Source organism: Harpia harpyja, chromosome 17 (genome assembly GCF_026419915.1).
Source record: "Harpia harpyja isolate bHarHar1 chromosome 17, bHarHar1 primary haplotype, whole genome shotgun sequence".
Taxonomy (NCBI): Eukaryota; Metazoa; Chordata; class Aves; order Accipitriformes; family Accipitridae; genus Harpia; species Harpia harpyja.
In genome coordinates this window covers 8,175,807-8,200,976 of record NC_068956.1, presented here as the reverse complement: position 1 = coordinate 8,200,976, position 25,170 = coordinate 8,175,807, and the positions used below count along the sequence as shown (strand labels likewise).

At 43.5% G+C, this 25,170-nt stretch overlaps 1 protein-coding gene across 1 annotated transcript in view; it reads left to right on the top strand.

Annotated features, from left to right (window-relative positions):
- Positions 1-25,170, top strand: part of ME3 (malic enzyme 3) — a 128,371-nt gene that overhangs the window by 77,932 nt on the left and 25,269 nt on the right. Inside the window, exons 4-6 of the mRNA XM_052812884.1 lie at positions 9,806-9,881; positions 15,005-15,166; positions 18,003-18,106. Coding sequence (XP_052668844.1) covers positions 9,806-9,881; positions 15,005-15,166; positions 18,003-18,106 — 342 coding nt within the window. The remainder of the gene's footprint in view (positions 1-9,805; positions 9,882-15,004; positions 15,167-18,002; positions 18,107-25,170) is intronic.

Here is a 25,170-nt window from a genome sequence, read left to right as displayed (position 1 = left end):
CATCCTTGTCCCTTCTCTGTTCCCCCTTCAATTAAGCGGTTCTCAAAATGGGGAGAGGAGCACAGATTTGCTTCTGGGTGTACGGAGAGAAGAGCTGGTGTACCAGCCGTAATGTCAGGTACCGTGAAGACTGGGGGAATAGAATGGACACTGTTGGTGCTGTGAGGCTGTACCACAGTTACTACATTGCGATGGGAGTGAAAAAGGACTTGCATCCATTTTTTCATTAGAAAAACAATCAGTGCTTCTCCTTCTGTATCTCCAGGATATTGTCTCCCTTACTTTTCCTGAGCAAAATATACGTGCAGTGGCTCTAACAACCAAGAGAAACTTCCATGGGCATGAGGTAAAATCTCAGGCCCCCTGAAGTTAACAGCAAAGTCTCATATTAATTTACGAAGGTCAGGCTTTCCCCTGCTGTCAGAGGTAATTTGAAATTCCCTTGTGTTGAAATTCCCTGATTTACCAGGAAAAGCTCAAAGGAAGAGGTGGAGTTGGCCAAAAGAAAGAGGTTGACCTGGTGAAGGAAATTCAAAAGGGTATGTTCGCCTTTAATCTGGTATAAATCTATGCTGCTGCCACAAGAAACAACCCCACCTTAAACAAAAAATGCCAAAGACAGGGAGTAGGGAGGAGAATTATTTAGAATAATGAATACCAGGATGTAAATTGGAGGGGAAATCACACTGGCTATCATGAAAACCTTGGACAGTGATATCCATTGGGTTGTGGGACAGCCTCCTGTGGACTATGCATCGTGACCTGGGGACATTTTTTAAGAAGAACAATCCTCTTTTTTAACTCTTTAGTTTATGGAATATTTATATTAATAAATGACACATTTTTATTATATAGTTTATATTGACTTTTATATGCCACTGCAGGGTAATTGTGAGGTGCAGTTTCATGTTGCTATATAACGGCTGTGTCAGAGCTAGCAAGCTAGCACCCTTATCCTCTCATAACAGGGCATCCATTCCTGAAAGAGAAGAGAAATCAATAGGTAGCATAAAGAGCTGTGTTGCATTTGCTGAAGACTTTCCCAACAGGTCTGCGCAGAGTGAGGACTTCTGTGCTTTGATACTGCAATTCTTACCTTCCTTGGGTTTTGCTGTGTTTTGGGTTTCGTTTCTGGAGAACTCTATGTGTGGATACACTGTTCAAACATTTTGACAAGGCAAGCTACACACATCTTCAGTACATGATTATGGAAGACCTGCTGTAAAAGCTGCTGATATTTTCTGTATTTGCTGCGATTTATGGCAAAAGTTAGAATTATTTATTAGCTGGATTCACTAAGACAGAGTATGCCAGGTTAGATTCAATTTATCTGAAAGCTGATTGCTCTGGTATTGTCAAAATAATATTTCTTTTCTTTGTCAAACTTTGTCCTAATTCTGTGTTCATTCTTGGGGCTCCCTGCAGTGCACTTTAAAAGTGAAGGTGTGGGTCTTGGAAGAATTTGCACAGTGCAGGAAGGAAATATAATCAGGGTAGGACTTAATTTACTTCCCAGGGATTTTTGATCCCACCTTAACCTCTGTACTGTCAAGTGAAACAGAATATATTATGTGATTAGAAGTGAAAACAGATAAGGGCTCCTTGGTCAACATCACTGAGCAACAGCACTGATTGCCCATCTCAACACATTTCTCTGCAACCCTGTAATCTTCCAGTTACTGAGATACTGCCAGGATCCAACATACAGGCAGGTTTAGGACTGAGCCTTCAAAAAGGCAGAGAAAAATCAGGGCTGAGTCATATTTTCCTACACTTAAAGTTGTTTTTGAATGGAAGGCTTCAAGCCCCTTGAGCGTGATGAGCTTAAATGCAGCAAAGGATACTGAATTTGGGAACTGTCCACACTTGCTGGTTGGTGGAATCCCTGGGTGGTGGGATCTTATGTCTCACCTCAAAGCCTGGTCTTTACCCACGTGCATCTGTAAATTTATGCATGGGTGGCAGAGTAGTTATGAACAGCCTGGTTTCTCCCTCTCCCTCCTGCACATCAGCAAGAAGGGAGCTCTGGGTGCTGAGGGTAAGCAAGAGTCAGACCCCGTGCTGCAGATCTGCTTGGCTCTTATCCAGCCCTTGACTCCAGGGGCTCAATCCTCACATAGACTTCTCAGAGGTCCTCTTAAACACCTCTATTGAAACACCACTGCTGAAGAGGACACTGGAAAAAACGGGTTTCTGAAGTTTTCAAATACAAGCAGGATTTAACCACTGAATTATGCTATGACATGACAGTTTTCTGGTTAAACCAGAGAATCCAGTCCTGAGAATCCAGTAGGGACAAGCAGCTCATGACAAGCCAAGAGCGACATGGGTCTGTTTGTGTCCTCCCTTAATGCTAGACTGTGGATAGCAGAGATTCATTGGGGACCTGATGCCAACCCTCTGCATTTTCACATGGCTGCATAATGACCAATAACAGTAGTTACTGAGCTGGTCTTTCTCCATTGACTCCCCTCTGGAGAGGAGGAAAGGGCTATTTATTTTTTAGGCTGTTTCCTGACTAGCAGAACCAATGAATCCAGGATTTCTCCTGGTTTCTGGCCACTGTCCCCTAACACTTCACATTTGTGATACCTTTTGTTCCCTTCCACATCCCTTTCATCCCTTCTCCATATCCAGCATACTTAAATTATAGGATATTGCCTTATAAATCACTGTATAGATTTCATTAATAGTTGATTGTGCTTGGTTTCTATTATTTTTTCATCAGTACCTCAGGGTACTGTTCAGCATCCGACAATTTACAAAGAAAATTATCTAAAACAACAAAAAGTTCTTGGCTTTATTATAAACAAATGTGCAAAAATAGCTGATGAATCACCACAGAGATTTTGTCCAATTTGATGATTAATTGTACTGTATGTAGACAAATCAGTGCATGCTAGCACATACTTTCTCTCCAAATCCTGTAGCCCACAGGCATTTATAATCTCAAGCTCCCTAAAAGAGCCAAGCAATTTCAAAGTTTATTTTGTTATTCTGAATCCTCTTGTCCTGTTCTGGCAGCGACCTGAACCAAAAAGATCAACGATAGGGGTGCAGCTGGTGGAAATGTCTCTAAAGGCTCATATTGCTCAACCTGTCAATTCTGTGTATGAGTCTTGAAAGTGTAAATAAATAAAACCAAATATAGGGCTTTACTGTAACCCCATTTTACAGCACCTCTAGCACAGACTGGCCTTTAATCCAGAGTGGGTCCTCCAGCCTGTTCTTCTGGCACAGCAGTGACAGTTTTCTGTGGTTAGCACGCAACAAAAGCCAAGGCCATCAGCCGATCCCTCCCTCACATGTGTCTCCGTTGCAGCCTTGGACAGCCGAAATACCTACCAGTCGTCTGAGCTTGCGGCATAATTCAGCCAAACTCCAAAGAGGACAGAGCAACGTGCGGCAGCAGTCAGGATCCTTCCACAGTGACAAGCCAACTTGACTTTTTCTTCCCTGAGGGTCAAGATAATTTTGCCAGGTGAACTTCAACGTTAATCTGAGACAGTCTTGCTCAAAGCTTTCCTTTATGTGAGGCAATGGCTGTGACCACTGCAGAAGGTCAGCCTGTGCCATGCCTGTCAGAGCCCTTTCCTGTGCAACCTCATGTCTCAGTGTAGGTTTCTGACTGCTGCCTCACAGCTTTTTCTTGGCTGTTCAACGGCGGCCTGGTGCAGGCTCGGATGTTGGCACAGATCTGACTCATCTCTTTTGTTTGTTGCTTTTTTAAGCAATGGCTTCCCATGGTCTTCCTATGCTTTCTGAGGGAAGTCCAGGCTCTACTAAGTCAAAACAGTTTTATGTGGGCACGATTTCATCATCTTCAGGGTGTCACTGGAGATGCTTAACCTTTGTCCTGAGCATTTTTGTTCTGAGAATGAGCCTTTCCTATCCAGATGAAAACACTGAATCATGATGCCTGCCTGTCTGATAAAAGCATTGTGAGTATGTTCATTTTCTTAATGCTAACCCACGCAGTAGTCTTTATCCTCTCCTCGCTTGTGGAGTAAGTTCCTCTCATAGCACCCAGACTAGCAGTTAATAAGTGGAAGGAAAATGAAACAAAAGCCTGAGTTTTGTTGCTATTTTCATCATTTACTCTTGCAATTCATTGCCTGCTGGTACGTCAGCACACACATGAGGAGCCAGGCACTTTGCAAGCGCCCCTGTCATGTTGGGCAGCAAGCAGTGTGTAAGTATCTGGAGAATCAGGGACCTTAGCTACCATTTTCATCTGCTTCCCCTCATCAGTCCCTCCTCTCAGAAACAAGTAATTATATAAGGCAAAGACTGGTAGCCCATTAAAGAAGACATCTCTGATGTTTCTTTTCTGAGATCCAATAAACAAGACTGATGGACTGATTGCTGTGCAGAAAGCACGTGTAACTTGCAGTTGAGTTTTTTGTGTTCTTCATGCTACATACCAAAACCTGGGCAAGCCTGACCATTGCAGTATCTATTATTGGATAATGCTGTTCAAATACGTACCTCCCCTGCTAAGCAAGTATCTTTTTTTTCAGAGAGTAGTCCTTTTAGAGGAGTGAGGGAGGAAAAGAAGGATGAAGCTGCCTTGGTTGAGTGGGGGGTTTTGTGTTTTTCAACTCCTGTTAACTTAGAAGCTTTTGAGATCCTTCTGGTGGTGTCTTTTTTCCTCCACAGGGACATAAGTATACAAATATGGTCCTATCTTAGCTAGTAAGGAAAATTCACGTGTAGCAAAGAGTAGGGTCCTTTTGCTTCACACTAGTATACGAGTCAGCAGTCCAGTGCCATCACCTGTTCTGCTCTTCTGTGGCTTTTGACCAGGATGGTAAAGTCAGTGGATATAATTGCTGACTGTTATTCATATACAATAAGCGTAAAGAGGCCATTAATCATATAGATGTTAACACATAACTGAAGTCGTAGCAGTGCAACCAAGAAACACAGCACAGGACAAGACTGTAAGAGGAGCACAGCACTGGCCAAAGAGGTTTTACGTGGAGCCTGATAAAGCAAAGGCATTGATTGCATTGGATTTCTGCTTGATTGCATGTCAGGGGCAGCAGTAGGCTAGAAAAGTGGGGTGAGACAACACCAGGAGGGTTGCAAACACAGCCACAGAAGCACTGGTAATTGCCAAGGAAAAGCTATTCAGAAGAAGGAGTGAGACTTTGGGGTAGAAGGGAAGTGAGGAGAGATTTGGAGCTGTGAGGAAAGAAGTTGCATAATCTTTTTCACTCCCCTCTGGGTTTTGGGAAATGAAGCTTTGCACATGCTCTGTAAATAAACAATAGTGCTTTAGAGATAGCACTCCTGGCTCCATTGTACACTGTTTCGTCTAAGGGGAAATAGCTCACAAGGCAGCATTGCTAACCACAAAGATCAGAAAGGGGAACACTACTTTGCCTTATTGAAGAAGTAACCGCTCATTGAATAAAAGCATTAAAGAATATTTTGGTTTCCTAATACCTAAGACATGTTAGAATTTGTTCCTTCCCAAATATCTAAAAGAAATGAATGTTATTCTAAAAAGCCATCACCAGTGTCTGGCATTGCTTCCTCTGGGCATCAAATATGTCCTGTCTTCCTTGTCCCTGAACTCTTTCTAAAATGAGCCTTGCAATTCTGGCATTGTCTTCATTGTGGGTCTTTCAAAATGCCATCAGGATGGCCAAGATCTAACCAGTACTGAGCACCACAGCAGGATCCTTCCCATGGTAAGGTGTGTAGCTTTGTAATTTCTGGACCACCTCCATGAACTCAGCCAGAACAAAATCAGAAAGGAAAAGAAAATGTCCCTGGCTTAGGAATGAGAAAAGGTCTTGTGTGGTGTAGGTGAACATATCCAACCCCTTTGACAGATTCTGCATTGATGATCTGCAGTCTGCTGGATCCTGCAGTCCAGTTCGGGCAGCTTGACTTGACTTGCTGAAATCCAGATAGAAATACTGTCTCAGTGACAAATTATGAAGTTGTAACACTCCTCGAAGTTTCCTGGAACCTTACAGACATGCTCAGTGGCGCAATAAAATCTAGTCTGACTTCCACCTTAACTAAAGGCAGCTGTAGTGAAACCTGTGATGTTAACGGCTGAATAGGAGACTGGAGCTCTGAAACCCTAATGAATGCAGGTTGGAGCATTCTGCACTCTGAATTACCCCCACAAAGGTAACAGCTCTCTAAAGGTTACTGTTTAGCCAGAAATAGTGGTAGAGTGTGTACATTCTGGCTTGACATTGCTGGGGCAGTTAATTTTTACTAAGCTCTATTTCTTGTATTTTTGCCCCCATGCATGTGTGTTTGGCTTCCAGCTAACTGTGTGCATAGCTTCTTCGCTGCGGGGGGTAAAGATATACAACGACTAAGCCCATGTAGAATGACAGGATCCTGGGCACAGGTGAGTCTTCTTCAGAATGCTTAGGCTGCATCTTTTCCTCCGAAAAATCAGGTTAATTTGTTTTATTGTCACTTGGATATTTCTTATTTACTACTGGTCCAAATAGATCAACCTGTCCCTCTCAGTATTCAGAGCTCTACCTTTGCTGTTCTCAAAGGCACAAGTAAGCTTTTGCTCCTGTTACTTCTCCTATAATCTGTGTACCCTTGAGAGAAACCTCGCTGCTATTCCTCCGTGTTCAGTCATCAGCAAACCTTTTGCTGAGCTCAGTTTGCAGAGCTTGTCTGTTCTTTCTGCCTGCCTTGCAGAAGGGATTTGGGGAAAGATTAACCCTCTGCCAATTTTAGGCATCTTATTTCAACAGGGAAGTTGGCCAGCTCATCTCTGTGGGTGACCATTATCATCAGGGGAGAGAGCACAACTCTCCTGGGGATGATTCAAAATGAGGACTTGTGACACCCCAAGTCTAAAGTCTGATGTGTGTTGGTTTTCCTTTACATCTTCTTAAAACCACAGTGAACTCACTGAACTGCCTGTCAGAGTTGGTCGTTTCATACTCGGTCTACAAAGGGACTTCCAGCTCACCACTACCAGGATCCTCTTCTGATTGCCTGAACACCTGATGGAGTCCACAATGCCTGGATCAAGTTCAGGATTGTGCTCCAGCTGGGTGCCTAAAGGCACTGGAAACTTTTGTGTTTTATTGAAACTGGGTCCTTGCCTCTCAGGCTGAAGTGTTAGGGAAATATGAGGCTTGCTCAGATACGTGCTCACTTCACGATGGGGTTGTGTCAGTGAGAGAGTTCACTTTCCCCAGGTGGGTCCCCATTTCTGCTCCTGAAGGTTTCCTTTCCACAGCTGGTAGTGCCATTAGTTAATTGTTAGTCTAAATTAAGCCATCTGATTTTGCCTGGAGTAAAGGAAGGAGCAATTTTTCACCTGAATTGCTCTATGCATGTGACAGCAGAGATAAGCAGCTAGGACTAGGGACCTGGTCCGTGGCATGGCCTGAAGGGAGAGTGAATGTGTGTCATAGCCATTTTGTTTTCAGAAAAGGATCCACAGAAGTCAGCATACTCAATGGGAGGGCCTGCTTAACATCAAATAAGCATAATATGTTTAAGGTAAGGAATACAAATTCTGAGAGGGGTGCCTCTCTGTGCTTGGTTCTCAGCCACCAACCTGGCTATCTAAGCCAAGCCAGTCCTTTCTCAGGCAAAACATGTCGTGGTGATAGCCACGAGAGCCCTTCTCCCAGCCACATAGTGAGAGCAGTCATCAGATTTTGGAAGACCCAGGCTGGACTCTCACTTCTGCCAGATCCAGAGCAGGGATTGGAAACCAGCTCACTGCCCTCCCAAGACAACGGTCAGAGCCAGCAGCTCGTGGGTATCTGCCCTCTCCACTTCGTATGAAACAACTAGCAATTCACTGAGCCACAGGACCGGTGCTGGGTAGACAGTTGGGTTTCAGCTTCTGCTGCGAGCACTGAATGTCTTTCAAAGGTTAAATAGCTGGTGGGCTCCCTTCAGCACTGAAGAGATGTGAACATCTGAGGCACACAGCTAGACACTTAAGTAATAGGTGTCTTTATTACATATGGAAAATGCTACGCTAAAACAATAGCATTGTTTTTAAAAGCATGTCATAACTTGAAGTATCTGCAATGATGTTACTAATTTGTGCTTTTAATTCCTGGTTAATAACTCTTTTCTAAATGTAGATGGCAGCAGTACAGTACCCCTTTTTTATGAAGATTAACATCTGTGAATACTGCCTTTGAGACAGGCCATGTGTATGTGATTAGTTCGTTGGGTACTGGGCACAGTTTTAAAGAATTATGCTAGATAAATGAACCATTACTTTCCTTTTTTTTTTTGCATTTCTGATCTTTCCGTGTGATTGTGAATTGATCAGTGTTGAAGTCAGCACTTTTATTTTTCTTCTTTTCAAAGTGAAGGGCTTTTTCATTAGGATTCCCACAGTTAACTGTGGGAAGATATCTGCCCCCTAGAAGAGTCTTGTGAGAGAAGTCTTTGCCTGAGAGAGCAGCCCAATGTTGTTTGATTGTTCATCACTCATATAGACTTACAATAGAGGTTGTTTTCAGCCTCCTCCAAAAATAAGACTTTTTCTAGCTAACATTTCACATTAGAACCCCAAACCGTGACCTGATCTGAACTTACTGGGGATAAGCAATAGTAGAGAGATGTAAGCAGCAAAAATGCATTTCTCTGTTGTTCCAGCTGATACTAATCAGCAGCACAACTCCTGCTTTTGTGAGCAGATAACAAGGCAAGGAAAATGAGTGCCGCCTCCTGCCAAGAGGAGTTATCAAGTTAGAGCCCTTGATTTGTCCTGATTAGAGAGCACTGTGAGCAACATAAGCAATTTCCCCTGAGACAGGTATGGAGGAGTTTTCTTCTTTAGGGTTAGCCCTGCCTAGAAGGAGCTTCAAAAAATCCCAAAATATCCGAGCAGAGATCAGTCAATGGGAATAATACTATCGTGGGTATTGGAAGAATCCCTGCTAGGGATACTATTTTTGGTAATAACAGCAAAGAGGAGAAAAATAAGCACAAGTCTAAAGCATGTTTCAAGAATGCTGTCTTTCAGTTCCTAATTTTATTAAAAAGAAGGCATTTTTGTTTAAATCTTGAAGACCTTTGTGTTGAGAAGTGATTAACCTTAGTGCAATCAGGTATGTATTGTCCATGTAAATACTTCATACTGAGGTTTCATTCAAACATTTAATTTTCTGTTTCACTTCTCATGATTTTGGGTGGTTTTCATTTGGTGAATGCAAGTGTCAAAAACTGGGGTCAGATATTCACAAAAAAAACAGTGTTGCAAGGGCAGGTTTGGCTTGGTCAAACCAAATGCCATGGCAAATATTGATCTAATCAGATCCAGTTGGAGCTCTGTTGACTAGAGAGGAGACCCAAAATGTCTAGCTCTGCAATAGTCATCCACATCATTGACATTGGCAATTGGGTGGGAAGGATCATGCTTTCACTGTTTGAACGGCCAGCAATAAGCTCCCTGGGAAAGAACACGTAACAAGGCTTATGGTAAAACCATCATCCTCCCCTGCATTTATCAGAATTATTTTAACTAGAAAGCTCTTCTGCACTAAGGCAGAGTTTGCTCCCCGAAGCAAAGGCATTTCATAAGGGTGAAATGTGCAACACCAGTGGCTGTTGAGTGAAGTTGCCATTAAGGATCTTGAGCCTTGGGGTTTTGAAATGAGAATTTAACTTGTTATTAGCAGTCCCTTGAGGTCTCATTTCCATGTCAGTGAATCACCTGGTTTTGTGCTTAGCAGCTCATTTCCCTGCATTTTCAAGTTTCACCTGTTTTATTTTATCTTAGAGTTATTATTTTTATTACAAGGCTTATTTTTCTTCTTTTTTATTCCTTTCTTAGGGGGTTGTTTATCACCATCCATGACAAAGGCCATATTGCAACAATGCTAAACTCTTGGCCTGAAGAAAATATTAAGGTATGTGGCATGTCTTCTGTGGCCTGGGAAATTACAGGGAGTTGGGTGCAAAATGGGTTATTGAATGGAACTGCTTGGCATTATTTACAGAATTGCCTATTTAAAAGGACAAGCGAAGAATTATTCCCTTCCTCGGGGTTTCCAGGCTAGACTTCAGTTCAACTTCATTTTCCAGTCCAGGTTGGGCTTCAGAGACTCAGTCATGTGTGTATGTGATCAAGAACAACTTTATCAAAGTGGCAGGACCTTGGTTAATAAAAAGTGTGCATGATAATAAATTTGTACAGAATAGGGGTCCTAGTGAAGAAGTAAGATATGTGTGTTCAAGAATTGTGTGGCTAACTTGCAACTTGTTAGATGTACCAAAGCTCTTTAAGATATCTCTGTAACTGACTTGCTTGTAGGTCTCCTTCCCAAATCCAGTGAGTCATGCAGCATCCAGAACGCTGGCAATTCAGCAAATAATGTTTGATATCCAGTAGCTGAAAATATTGCTGACGCCCCACCCAAAAAGTGATCTTGTGAAGTGTTTTTCACTAGAGCTTGGGGCTGGGCAAGTCCCTGGCATGAAAAAAAGTCAACACTTGAGACAGGTCTTGCCAGTCACCTCCTTCCATCAGACTGAAAGTACACGTGCCTGGGAATTACCCTGGCTGTTGACAGAGCTTTGGTCCCCTATCAGTTAGCTGTTTCTTCCAGGAACAAAGGTTGGGCAGCTGAGAAAATCTTGCAAGCATTTTACGTTTCTAAGGGGAAAAAAAAAAAAGGAATTTATCATGTTTCCAGAAAAAGTAACCATATTTCTATAACCTTGTCTTTCGAACCATGGAGAACAGGTGCAAACTAGATATTTTGTCCTTGCTCTGTCCAAAGATCTCAGTATTTCAGTTTGTTTCTGACTCAGGACTGTGAGCAGAACTCGTTATGGCTAATAGAGATGTTTTTGCAGATGGGGAAACTGGCACAGAAAGATTAGAGACCGTTGCTGAAACAGCCCCCTCTGGCACCCAAAACAGACCATAGGAAGGGCAGTGGTCCATGGAAGAGATTCAGACTATATGCTTTCTGGGTTTGCCAGACTACAAAGGCAGCTAATTTCATCAGTATCGCGGTTTTGGACCACAGGGTTCCTTGTGTGTTAGACTTCTCCATGCCTGAACTAGTAGGCGCTGGAACACTTGAGATTTTGAGATAAGTAGGGAGGCACGTGCACTGCACCTAAGTCCCTGGAGGGACCCAGTTTGTTGAAAAGGCTTGGACCACACTGAACACCAGCAAGAGTAAGTCCCATTAAAGGCAGTGAAGAAATACTTGGAGGTGCTGCCCCACCTTTTGCTTTGTGGCTCCTTAGAGCTTCATGGCAACAGCATTTACTGTGGAAATGGGAAATCTGGCTCGCAGGCCTGCATCCTCTGCCTGGAAGGGCTGGAAGGGTGCTCTGCTTAGCTTAGCAAAGCCTCAGCCAAGCTCTGATGTGCCCCACCTCGACCCCTCCTGTTGAAGCTGAACTGCTCTGAAAGAATCAGAGTGCTGGAAGCAGAATGAGTGGGAAGAAGCCGTTTCTGAGCATAGTCACATGGGAGTGTGGGGTTTTTGTGTCTCTTCCAGGGTTGCTAATGAATCCTGCCATGAAGAAACATTGGATAAAATGTCGATAGCCCTCAACAGTGATTCCCCTTGCTAATTGTCTCTCTGGTTCCTGAATCTTGTACTCTTTTCTGTATGATAGCCCAACTAGAGCAGGAGGAATGCAGAGAATCATGCAGGATAGTGGTGTTGTAGGGTGTCATCCTGGCAGTTATGAGTTCAAACCACCCCAAAATGAGGATAATCTAGAAACCATATCTCCTGTTCCTAGGCAAGCATGCTGCCTTTCAAGCTACCGGACTGGCCTTCCTACCTTCCTTCCCTCCCTCCCTCCCTCCTTCCATAGGATGCTCACCCTAGAAGTGCACTCAGCATCTTGAATCCCCATCAGGATTGCTGCTATACAGGCTGTTCAGACTCATCCTTCCATCTAGCATTTTCTGTTGGTGCATTCAAGGCAGAGTGTTGTTTCATCCTGTAAAGGCTGACATCTTCGTGCAATCAATAGAGAGAAGTGGGAATGCCAACAGTGGCACTTGCCTCTCTGCGTTGCCTTGGCAGCTTGGAGGCCAGCGTAGTGCTCCGGATCACTCTGCTGGGCCAGATTTCTCCTACTTAGGCATTGCAAAACTGGGCTAGCTACATACAGCCTATGGTCCAGAGTCATTTCAGTTAACATCAGCTGCCTGAAGACTCAGCATCTAATCTCAGTTTGTGAGTACTTCTGCAGTGATCAATGAAGAGGGAGATGAGCATCTTCAAAGAGAAATACCCCTTTCATCCCTTCCCAAAACAGCTGCTGGAGGGAGGAGATGCACTCTGGAGGTTTCTGTCTCTCTCCATCAGCTATCAAAGAAGTTTAGAAACTGGTTAGATGATTGGCTTAAACTGCACACCTAACCTTTAGCCAAAGACTTGACTAGTCATCAAGAAAATTTGTAGCACAGCTGGAATTAGAAAACAGGTTCCTAGTTGTTAAACCAGTGGTTCGGTTAGAAGGGTCTGTCCTGCTCAGCCAGAGATTAATGGCCTGTTTGTTGAGTTTTTATCACATGAACGTGAGCAATTAACAACATTACTTTAATATGCTTGTATATCAGGTACCCACTAAAACTTTGTGCTTTTTTTTTTCATTGTTTTTTACATCCGAAGAGCCACAAACAAATGTGAATCCAGTTTCCTCTCTCTGATACAGACACCAGTCTGTAGTCTCCTGTGCTGTATTTTCTGTTCTCCTGTATTTTTCAGTGTTACCTTGGGGAGCTTTGGTACCTACAGAGTGCAGCCCATCTAAGACTGTGATGAGTATGTAAGGGCTATCGAGAAGTTTTTAGGCTTGCCTGAGAACACTTATTTATTTGGATGAAAGGGGATCTGTGCTTCAGAGCAATATTTTGGTTCATTAGAAATTAATTCTTTTTTTAAAAAAGGGATTCCCTGCATAGTTAGGATTTTGACTCCTTTTCATTTAATTTGCATCAGTTTCAGGATTAACCTGTAGCAGTGCATATGCTTGCTGCTTTCCCTATTCCCATTACTGCCTTCCAGTCCCAATTGCATCTGGGTGTGGTAAAGTGAGCACACACCCAGAAACAGATGGAGCCCACCCAAAAAGAGACTTACCCATCACTAACACTTCACATTGACTCAGAAGGAAAAACAAATAGGAAAATGTTAGAAAATGGAGGTGGGTAAGTGTATCACTGCCATGATTGTGAATTTCTGGTGGCAGGGCTTGTTCAACCTCTAGCCTAAGGGTAGGTGTATAGTCCTTTTAGTTTTACTAGGTTTTTCATTGAAGGTTCTCTTTCGGGAATTCTAACTCCTACTGACAAGGAACTGGCAACAGCAGAAAACCAAGTATTCTACATATAGCAGGACCATTTCAAAATAGTCTCTGTTACGCTGGAGGGCAAAATAGATGTAAAAAGCAGAATAGATGCATGTGTCCTCTGTATCTGTAGTTTCTCCTCAGGCTTATTCCTGAACTATGTAATGTAATGTAATTCTGTTCTGCTGTTACAAACAGTGGTTTATGTTGAGGGACAAAATAGCCTTGGGATATGTATATAGTTTATGCTGAATAAGAGCATTTGGTTGTTCATTGTGAAGCTACAGTACAAAAATTTAAGTCCTTCCATGGTTTTTCCCTTTAATCATCTGAAATATGCAGGGAAAGGACACTGAAACAGATGAGTACGATTCTTCCTGAAATAGGAAAGTGCAGCAAGAGGTCTATTCCTTTCCTAAACAAAGAGATGCTTCTCCATCACAGTAATAAACCAATGCATCTTTATTATCCACCCCCTCCCCAAGGAAGTACATCTATTGAGATAGCTTCTAATCCCCCATTCTCTTATTTCTCACTAAAGCACATGCATGTGTATGTCCTAAGTTTAGCCTTAACTTTGCAGATCAGCAAATAAAGAACCTCTCTGCAGTTGCCTTCTTTGAAATCCAAGCTAGACTGTGCACTTGAGTCCCCCACAGTCTGATAAACCATTTGATGTGAGCACTCTGTTCTCCGAAGTGCTGGGACAGTGTTGAAAGTTGAAGTTTGTTATCATGTTTACAACTTGTCTCCCGCAGTGGGACTGGACACCAGTATACTCCTGTTCTTACTGGATTTCAGAACTGCCCCAAAGAATGCTGGACCCTGGGGACAAAACTAACCTAAAAATGGGGAAGTTTAGTCAGATCTGCTTGGTCATTTGCCTCCTAAGGTCTCAGTGATGTACAGTGCAGGTTGAACAGCTCAGCTTTAGGCTTCTAATTTGGACATCATTAAGGAGGCTTTTATTTCCCTTCTTGTCACAAAGAAATGATACAGTAATGAGAAAAACAGAAAATTATGGATGAGAGATTTTGATGAGTTGTCTTATTACAGTATTGCCGAAATGCAAAAGGCCAATTGCACAAAGAGTTAAATGGCAATTGTTTAACTCCCAGCTGGGTGGGAAAAAAGGTCTAATATTAAACACATAGAGTGGGAGCCTCTCTGCAGTCCATGCTGCTGCCCGTGCTGAAAAGCAAAGGGACCCAGTTACAATGAGTTTTGTTTTGATTATCTGAAGTTGGCTACTCCACAGCTACTCTACAACAGTTTGAAGACACAAGCTTGTTACTTCCACAGATGCAGTTCATAAGCATGAGCACTTTAGTACAGAGCTCTTTTTCCAGAAAAAAAGAAAGGAAAAATCAAGGCCAGATCTCTTTTGCACAGCTTCTGGTTATACAGCTGAGGATGCACAAAGAGCTGTGGTGGTTGGGCTCTTCTACAAGTGAATTGAAGTGTTGGGAAGCAGAGCTGCTCCTCTCCCACACTGCAAGCAGCTACCCATCAGCCACACTATCTCTACTACCAAAAATGAAGAGCCCTTTATCACTAACAGCTAATTAACATGGGATCATGTAGAAGGAGCAAATATCCATTGCACAATGCAACTGCAAAATGGCATCGGTGTGAAGGCAGTGGAGCTGCTTTTGCTTCTATTGCCTTGGCAACACCATACAACAGTCTCTTTTGATCCTCCTAGGCTATCGTGGTGACAGATGGAGAGAGGATTCTCGGTTTAGGAGATCTAGGAAGTTACGGCATGGGTATCCCAGTGGGGAAGCTTGCTTTGTACACAGCTTGTGGTGGAGTTCACCCGCAACAGTGTCTCCCTGTCCTGCTGGATGTTGGCACAGACAACGAGGTAAGACTTACTTTTTTCATAAATCTGTCAGAGGGGAGAAGGGATTGAGATTAATGCTTATCTGAGCCAGTTCCCTAAATGTGGCGGGAAAGCCAGAGACATCCAAGATGAGACGATGGCTAGACCAGCACTGCAGGGATGTAGGCAGGTTTCATAGCTGTTTGATGCTCAAGGAACTGTTGCTCTTATGGGGCATTAAAATAAACACTAAATAGCCTGATGGTCCCCTGGTGAAAAGACTCAGAGTGTTGCCAGTTGGAGCTGAAGGGTCAGCTCGAACTTTCAGGATGACAAGGTGAGTTGAAAGATTTTGTACAGGAAGTCCTAGATTTATTCTTCCTCCGGTAATTGTGAGAAAACAGGCAGATACTCGTGTCTGCGTAGAGGTGACTGTATTCCAGAAAATGGAGAATCCCTGGTGGGTGTTTTGGGAATGATTAATTTCAGTGTTTTGTCAGATTGCACACTTTACTGCACATGATAACCAGACAAGAGGACTGCATCTGTTTGCAGATTTTTGCCTTATGACTCTGGCTCAGAAAGGCCGAAGTGCAACATTTTAGCAATGCCAGAATGGACATCTGTGAGGATGTCTTTTTTAAAATGAATATCCTATAGTTATCTGTGAGGGCCTGGGTTTGTCCATTTTTGTAAAATGTACTTGTGCCTCACTTGACCCCAAGTAAACCAAACACACAATTCGTGAGAGAAATAACAAATCTGGGGTATAAGAGCTTTGAGTTTGTGTATGAAGACAAACGAGTGCCGACGTTTTCAGACATGCCTATGCTCACTGGAAAGCTAGATTTTCTGCAGCTCTTTCGCTCCAGACCCAAGCGTCTCACACTGGACACTTGAAAAGAATGAAAGAAAACAAAATCAGTGGCCACAGATGACATCTGGGATGAGATTCCCAATTAACTCTTTGGTCTCTAGTCCCAGGATTATTTTATCCCTTTAGCATAGTGGCCTGTCATGGACTTGTGGAATACAGGGTGTGCTCATCTCAGCCTGATCTACAGTCTTTCCTGAAAAGTGGGATCTCTGACTTCAGGCCCTCTGAGGCTAAAGCAGGAATTAAGTTTCAGTCTCTCACTTTGTGGAGTTTCCAGTCAACAGAGCATTGTACTTGACTTTGGCTCCTTCATCTCTTCCTTCTCCTCCATGCTGGTCTGCACACCACCAAGTGTCAGCATGCTTTGAGCCCCCAGCTGGAGCTCCCCCTCCAGAGGGACCTGCGTCTAAGTGCTTCCCTTCCCATGGGAAACTTCTGACAATGCATGACCATCTCTTTCTATCTGAGCATCCAGGGGGACTCTAAAATCCAAAGTGGCACCAATGATTTTTAGGCATCTCCAAGGGTCAGATGGTTTTCCAGCCATATAAACAATGTATTTCTTCACAATATCAATATTTTTTTTTTATTTATTTAATGGCTTTCTCATGTGCATAAACCCAGCTTAACCCAATCCTAAGCACGTCCTACAAGCATCCTGCCCCACGACTAAACTCTTATCAATGCAGAAAGACACCTCCTGTAGGCATTCATCCTGTTCATCTCTGCCTGTTAATATATGGTGAGCCTAAGGTGACTGTGTTGCTAACACAGGCACCTCAGGTAGAGTGGAGTAAATACAGCAGTCATACTATATTTTTAGTGTCAATTCCCAGCTTGTCTTTCTGACAGTCCGTAATACTTTGTATATTCTTTCAGCAAATTGGTCTTTTTTCAGAGCTTGGCATTTCTCAGCTTGCCTATGGGAGAATTTTATACTCCATGAACGAGCCCCAGAGCCATGGTGCTAAAGGAGCAATCAGTGAAGTAATGCAAATGGGTCTGCTTTCTGTTTCATGGCCCTGAAGAGTTAATGTATCAAACTCAGAGGAAAACCTCTTTCATCTTCCCTTCTAAGGGAAAACAGCTGTGGCTGTAAAAACAGATCTAATTTTAGCATGCCTGCCAATATTTAGGGCCCCTATGGCTGCAGGACAATAGGTTTGAGATGGCTTGTCCCCTTCTCGTGTGGATGATTCAGTTCCTGAAACTGGAAGGGAAGCAGAGCTGCTTTGCAGTGACTCACAGAGGTGTTGGCCCACCTGTCTCCTGCCACTGTTTGTCCTGTAATTTTTCCCAAAAAATATGCTATATCCATGCTGACTCAGTCCTTTTTAGGTGGCTTAGGGGTCTTGACTTAACACCTGCTGGATTGGTTAGAGGAATGGCCTGTTTTTATATTCCTAGAGGAGCCAAAAAATAAACTAATCTGTTGTATGAAAATACCTTGCCTTGACACCTGCAGATAACTGAGGTGAATGCTAGGTAGGTGCAGGGTTTGGGAACAATTTGGCATCTCATCACTAGTTCTGGTCAACTCTGGGCTGTCACTTAAAAGCCTATATGACACATGTCATTTCAAGCTACTTCAGGAGATCTTCATTGCTCAAAGCAATGGTCAGCAGCTTTCCTGGTAACCTCAGTCCAAAATTAAGAACTGAATGAACAGTAAACACTCCACACGCGAGGTCAGTTTTGTTCACCAGGAGTGAGGCACCTTGGCAGGGAGCCTTTGGTAGAGCTGTTCTGGGGATGCAGAGCTCCATTTCCTACAGTAGTCAAGAAGCATTACATCCCTCCAACTTTATTTACACAAAAATATAGTCCGTAGCTTCTTATTGAAACACTTTCTGCTCGGGAAGAGCTGTGTGAGCTGGCCTTCACTGCATAGTGAGTAAAATTAATATGACCACAACAGACAAACTTTTTGGGTAGGCTGGGACATAAATCTCTGTCCATCCATGGAAGAGAAGATGTCAACAGAATTGCTTTGTGTCCTAGGCTCTCCTGAGTGATCCACTCTATATTGGACTGAAACACAAGAGAGTTCGTGGGAAACAGTACGACGAACTGATTGATGAGTTTATGCGGGCAGTTACCAACAAGTAAGTGGGATTATATACATGGCTCCTCTGGGCTGCTTCCATTTAAGAACAAATGTTGCAACTCATGAAATAAACGTTAGTATAATTGATCGTCCAAGCAAAGAAAGGTCATTTAAATGCAAGTCTCCTGGGTGGTCTACAAATGACTCTTTGTACTTGAGCACTCTGTGTCAAAAATATTTGTCTTCAGAGAACTGAAATGGGACTGACTATTTATAACCATTTCCTGTCCATATAGACTAGAGGTGTCAAACATATGCCCTGTGGGCTGTATCTGGCCTCCATCATGCGTTTATGAGCCTCATTCAGCATAGGCAGAATCTAAACTTTGGTTTGTTTACATTTTGTAAAGGAAGTTTCTAGCTTTCACCATTGTGAAGGAAATCATCTAAATGGAAATGGTGTGTTAAATGCTGATGTCCGTGTGAGTCTGCAGACTGCCTGTCTATCGCTTTGTTAAAAATAGGAGCTTCCCTGCTGGCTTTAAGTGCAAAGTGAGAAGGCCAGGTTTATAAGCATTGTCTTTTTAACGGTGGGACAGACAAAGTGCATACTTCCATTCTTACTTACTAGCTGGGACAGAAGGTCTCTGATGTACCAGGGAGTTTGATATGGGAAGAGCAGAAACACAACCTCAGTGCTGTATGTGCATCTCTTGCACTGCATTGAGTTCCTCTTTCTAAAAAAAGAAAATATATTAAAATCTCCTTGACTATCTGGAGAGGTTACCATAAGAAGGAAAGTGAGAACAACTGTTAAGGAAAAAAAATAATAATATTTGGAAAGCCCCAAGCTCCTAAGCAGCTTTTTCTGCCTTTCCTAAAGCAGCAGATGATATTGATAAGGAGTGGAAGAGAGCTGCGGTCTGTGCCTGATTAATAGGCTGCTGCCTGTCCGTATGTTGTAGGGTCTTTTCTTCACAGCTGAAGGAGCAATGTTTGATCGTCCCTCTTTCTGCGTCTCCAGCCGGCTGTATGTGTGTGTGTGTGTTCCTGCATAAATGGAAGGGAGTGGGTGGTACGTGTGTCATCAGCTCGCCGTTCATCCTGTCTGCCTTGAGGTGGGAGACATCACGTCCAGTGTCTAATGACAACACCTACCTGCCCACTGAGAAGCATATCTTTACGTACGGCCTGACCGCCCAGCTGGCTGTGGGTGGAGGGATGTAGGAAATAGGGGCTGAAATGCTGAGGACCATTCAGTCACAGCTGATGAACCAAGTTTTGAGAGGGGTGAGTGCGTCATGGAGAATTTCAGCATCTGTTGATGCGGTGGCTCTGTGCAGTGTTGTGCTGCACTCCGTGCGTATGCAATGCTGCTGTTAGGACAGGAGTCTCTCCTGTGCTGTTCAGCATCATGGTGTAGACATGTCCTGTATGACGGCCGGCCAGTACATCAACCCACCCAGCTGTGATTGCCCACTCGCTGTGTAAAGGTACTTGCTACCACCCAGTCCTATAGCCCCTATATCTGTGAATATGAACACAATAACACTGCCTTGCCTGTTGGATTAAAAATACCTAAGGGTGACTGCAGAGAAGAGAATTTTCTGTTTGTGCTCTGGTTTGTCCTCCTTTATATTTGATAAGAAAGCTTGACTGAAATGTCAGCTGATAACAGTGTAGTATTATGTTAGACACTTGTGGGTTATCTAGGGGGAAGACATTTTTGGAGGCTAGAAAGCTTGTAAAACACAGCTAGGAAATCACAAGAGGCTGTACAAGTAGAAAAGATTTAAGAGCTGTCGGGGTTGATTTGTGGGTTTTTCTTTTGTTTTGATTGTACTCACTAATTAATCCTTCAAGGAAACTGTCCCACTTCCTTCTGGCCAGGAGACCACAGGGGTATTGGAGTGTTGGTGTTGATGATAGAATGGCAACAATAGAATGAGAACCCAGATGATGGTCTCAGCCATCATAAATTTGGCTCTGAGATTTATGCTTATGGTGTTAAATGTAAAGCTCATTGCACCTACTACTCCTGCGATGTCAGTGACAGGGCCAGAAAAACAATTTGCCTTTTCTGTGCTTGCTGCTGGAAAGGAAGGATTCGCTGTTATTTTCCTGTGTTTAGTTTACATGAGCTAATCTCCACATTGCAGGGAGAAGACACTCAGCCATGAAACAATGAACTTTTATCTTGGGAGGAGGTGATGTCATGTCTAATGCTTTCATCCAAGTACTGAGAATCAAGTTCCTGGGGCCCCTGTCCCAGCCTTTCTATTTCTCTTAGCCCAGATGAATTGCTTGAATGCAGTAAGCCCCCAAAATGTTCTCTGCAAAGTGGGGCTGGGAAATTCCACTTTGCACTTCTCCATTCACATCTGTAAAGTATTTGGAGGTCCTTGAGTGAAAGGAGCCATTACCCTATATTATCATCCTGACCACCAGCATACTTTAAAGCACTGTTGGAGTGTGATCCTCTGTGAGCTCTGGGCTGGCGAATAATCCTGCTATCAGCCTGGGTTTGGCAAACCTATATGAAACAGATTCATTTGGTCTCAAATTTCCACTGGAATGACTGGATGCAACCCAGTAGGAGCTCTTGCTTCTGTTATGAAAGGAAGCAGAAACTGTTCAGAAAGTCAAGAAAATGCTGTGTTATTGTAGCCTGCTTCCATGTGTGAGGAAACCTGTGAGTATGAACTGCTGCGATCTTTGGTCTGCTGTGATTTCTTATGCAAGTCTATAATGTCACATGCAAATTCAGTTATTTGGGGAGGAACCTTTTGGGTTGCCACAAGTCTCTTGCAATTTGGGGGTTTCCTTTTCAGCTTGATGTTCATGCAGAAATTCTGTCTGCTTCCTGGGGGTACTTCAGCTTCTCATAGAAACCATTTGTCAGTTCTTCTGCAGGAGTACCTCCCACCCTGTCAAATCACTGCTGGCTCAAGGGACATTTGTCACCAAAGTGGAATGTGTCAGAGCCCACAAGAAAGCCAGAGGAGTGAAGATTTACTCTTCTAATGGAATAATAATATCAAACAGATGTGAAATTTCTATAGCTGGAGACCCCTACAGTCGGCAGAAAGGGCTCCTGGTCTCATAATAGCCACCTAGTAATGAAACAAGGAGTGTGTCAGAGCACTTACAGTATTCTGAAATAAAGTGTGACTTCTGGGCAATTTTAGAAAGAAAAGCCCTTTCTGAAACAGCTGGATAAATTTCTGCATTTTCCTGCTGCCTAAACCTCCATTCATTACTCTTTCACCTAAAACACATGAAATGACTGAGCTCTCGTTAAAAAGAGCTCCAAGCTATGCATTTTGCTCCTCTTGGGAGGCAACTACATGCAGAATTTGGCCCGTTGAGCCTAGCCTATGACTGAATGAAGCAGGCTGACAAATTGCTGTTTTCTCACAATGAGTAATATGCTTTGTATGGGAAAATACACTGCTTCAGTTCTCCCTCTCCTCAGTTACCATGGCAAAGGGCAAGTCAGTCTTATTCTTGAACTGGTACATTTTTGTAGGCTGGAATAAATATTTACCCAGAGTGTCCAAGGATCATAATTGCAGTAACCTGCAGAATTTCTGGGGCTTGCCTGTATGAACAAATTAAGGTTGAAATCAAAACTCCATGGGAGATGAGTTGTGCTGGGGCATGTTCTCTGGGCTCTGAAGGGCTTCGGCCCAGCAGCTACAGTAACCATGTCGCAGAAGCCTCATTAAGCTGTCATAACTTCACTCCCCTTTCCTTTCCCATCAGTGCTTATTAGCAGGGTGACCAGGGTAACAGAAGCTTTCTATCAGCCTGTGCCATAAGGCAGAGCACAGAAGATATCAAGAGATCAAGTACTCAGTTTCTCAAAATGGGAAAAGAAGGAAATTAGCTCTGCTGAGTTTGTTTTTCCTCTTTGCCTAATCCCTTCCCAGTACTTTTACCCACAAACATAGCAAGTCAGGTTCCATGTGCTCTCCAACAAGCAGAGCCTGTTTGAAAACAAGCTGCCTCTGTTTCAGCAGTTCTCCAGGGCCGTGGATCACAAATTCGCCAGCACCTTTTGGAAACAAAATCACCAGTACAGATGCCCTCATATTATTTCTTCAGATGCTGTAGTTAACTTGGCTAATTGATCCTGAAAGACTAGACTTAAGTCTCTAGGCACCACTGGGCTCCACAAAGCCCTGGCGTAATACTGCTAACACCTAAAGTCCCTCCTCAGCATCTACGTGTCTGTTAGGAGACCCGCACAGCATCACCAGTGCCCTGGCAGGGCTGATGGTATAGACTGACGCCAGCCTTCATGGGAATACAAGGTGGATATTCTCCTTGCCTGTCTACCCCAGTTACCATGGCCAGAGGGACTCTGACACCATCCAGAAGGGAAAAGTGATGGTAATGGGAAGAGCCACCCGGCTGCCCGTTATCCTGGCTTGATGTGGGATGAGCGTATCAGCCAGCTCCTGTGATCTGCTTTTAGCCACTGGGTGATATTTGAAGAACAATATTTAGGTTTTATTAGCTTGATTTTCTGCTGCTGAGGAATGATTGAGCTCCAGATGTGCTGCTACAGGATCACTGTGGTAATGGACTTTTATTACTTTGCCTTCAAATCCTTTGGGATAATGCAGTTAGAGATGTTGAAGAGCCCTCTGCCATAGGCTTTCTGTCTGTACTTTCCACCTAAGCCAGATTTACCACATCTGGTTTAGAAAGACGTAGCTGGAGAAGATCTGTTTGTGTGGAAGGCAGGTGGTGTGGCTCCGTTCCTTGTTGTCTGTCAGAGGGTAGCTCAAGGCTACATCTGTGGGTCAGCACTAATATGGTTGCATCTCCTGCTTATGCCATGCTCTTAAGAAGCCTTGTACCTCCAGCTGCAGTCTTTCCTCAGACCCACTGCAAGGAGGAGGATGTCATTTTGCATAAAAACACAAGAATGGCATAGCAGCCATTAGTGCTGGTCTTAGTGCTTGGAAGTCATGAGATACGTGCGCAAAAGAGTTGGGTTTTTTTTTTCTACTGTAAGGACTATAATGAAGGTTGACTATGATTTTTCAGGATTTTTTTTCCAAGAACTTTGTGATTGATCTTGGTGTGATCTTGCCCCGTATTCTGTCTCTAACAGTAGCTCATAGTAGATGCACTGGCATATGACTAAGAACAGCCAGCATGCAATTCTTGGCATACCCCCCAGCTTCCAGTCATGCAAGATTCAGGGATTTCCTGCTATCTTTTCGCTTCAAAGGTCACTTTCATTGACTTAGCACTCAGTGAATCCACAGCAGGCTGTATGCCTCAGAGCATGGTGGCTGTGTTTATGTTGGCAGAAACCTCGTGAGACTCGTACTCAGCGTTAGAAATAGTCTGCAGCCTAAGGTGATGGTGAGGCAGGCAGCGGGTCCTGTTGGGTTCATGATGCAGCTCCCTAGCATAGGATTTCTAAACCCAGGACCCAGAGTTCTAAATTTTGTATCGGCTACAATACAAAAGGCTACAAGTTTTTGCAAAACTACCACCTATTGGCTCTAAACACACGTTCTAGCATAAAAGCAATTGCATTTTTGTCTCAGTCATGACAACCATCATAACAGCTACATCTGCTGTAACAGTCATGACTTCTAATGTGGATCCTTGGGTCCAACTTTCAACGCGCTATGATTAACCTGGCAATCAATGAACCTTACTCGTTACATTTCTATTTCAAAATGAAGTAAGATATGATCATGTTTTCTAACTTATCTCTTCATCTCTCCTTTTTACACTATTAGAACTATTTAATGAGTGATATAAATAGTGCTATTAAATCACATCACAGTGCTGAGTGAGGGTTTGAAGGTTTCTTTCAGTGGATTCAGAACCAGAATGTCAACTTTAATTTATCAAAATTTTAGTTTTCATTGTCAGTTTTTAAAGGGAAAACTTGCCTTCCTCTTAGCTCTGTGGAAGTCTTAAAAATTAAAGGCTTTTTCTGATGTTAAGTGTAATGTCTGTCTGCAGCCTGTAAGCACACAAATGTTGTAAGCTCTCCCTGTAAACAACAGCGCACTTGCCTGGCCCCATGCCTCCAAGTAGTAAACTTGTCTTGCTGTTATCTCTTTACCTATCTGGGTTTCCTCTTCTTGGCCACAAACATATACAAACATGCAAGCAGTGCAATCCCAACGTGAGATTTCTGAGACATGAATGGCAATAGAAAAGCCTTGGTCTTCTAGGACATGCTTATGCTTTTGTGTAACCCTGCCCATTGCAAAGAGCCCAGCAACCACACCAGAGCTGCCACCTGGGCTATCAGCAGACTCAGAGGTGGGAAGGAACTGGATCTCCAATAGCAAGAATGAGCCTGGGACTTGCACCCTTTTTCCATGGGATGAACAAAGGTACTTTTTTCCATCTAACGCTCTTCTTAGCTTGGCACCAGTGTTTGCTTATTTAAGATTGCTGGTGCTGTCTCTATTTCTAATGTAGATGAAAACGTATCTTGTTCTGTGCCTTGAGTCAACCTTGGTGTCAGATGAGACAACAGTCTAGTTTTCTTCCACTCTTGTTTGTGAAAACTCAGTTTGCAAAGACTTTATGGGAACGACTTGCCTTTTCTCTCTCTGAATCATAGAATCACAGAATGATTTGGGTTGGAAGGGACCCTAAAGATCATCTGGGTCCAACCCCCCTGCCATGGGCAGGGACACCTTCCACCAGACCAGGTTGCTCAAAGCCCCATCCAACCTGGCCTTGAACACTGCCAGGGATGGGGCAGCCACAGCCTCTCTGGGCAACCTGTTCCAGTGCCTCACCACCCTCACAGTACAGAATTTCTTCCTTACATCTAACCTAAATCTACCCTCTTTCAGTTTAAAGCCATTACCCCTTGTCCTATCACTACATGCCCTTGTAAAAAGTCCCTCCCCATCTTTCCTGTAGGTCCCCTTTAGGTACTGGAAGGCTGCTATAAGGTCTCCCCGGAGCCCTCTCTTCTCCAGGCTGAACAACCCCAGCTCTCTCAGCCTGTCTTCATGGGAGAGGTGCTCCAGCCCCCTGATCATCTTCATGGCCCTCCTCTGGACTTGCTTGAGCAGGTCCATGTCCTTCTTAATTTGGGGGCCCCAGAGCTGAAGGCAGTACTGC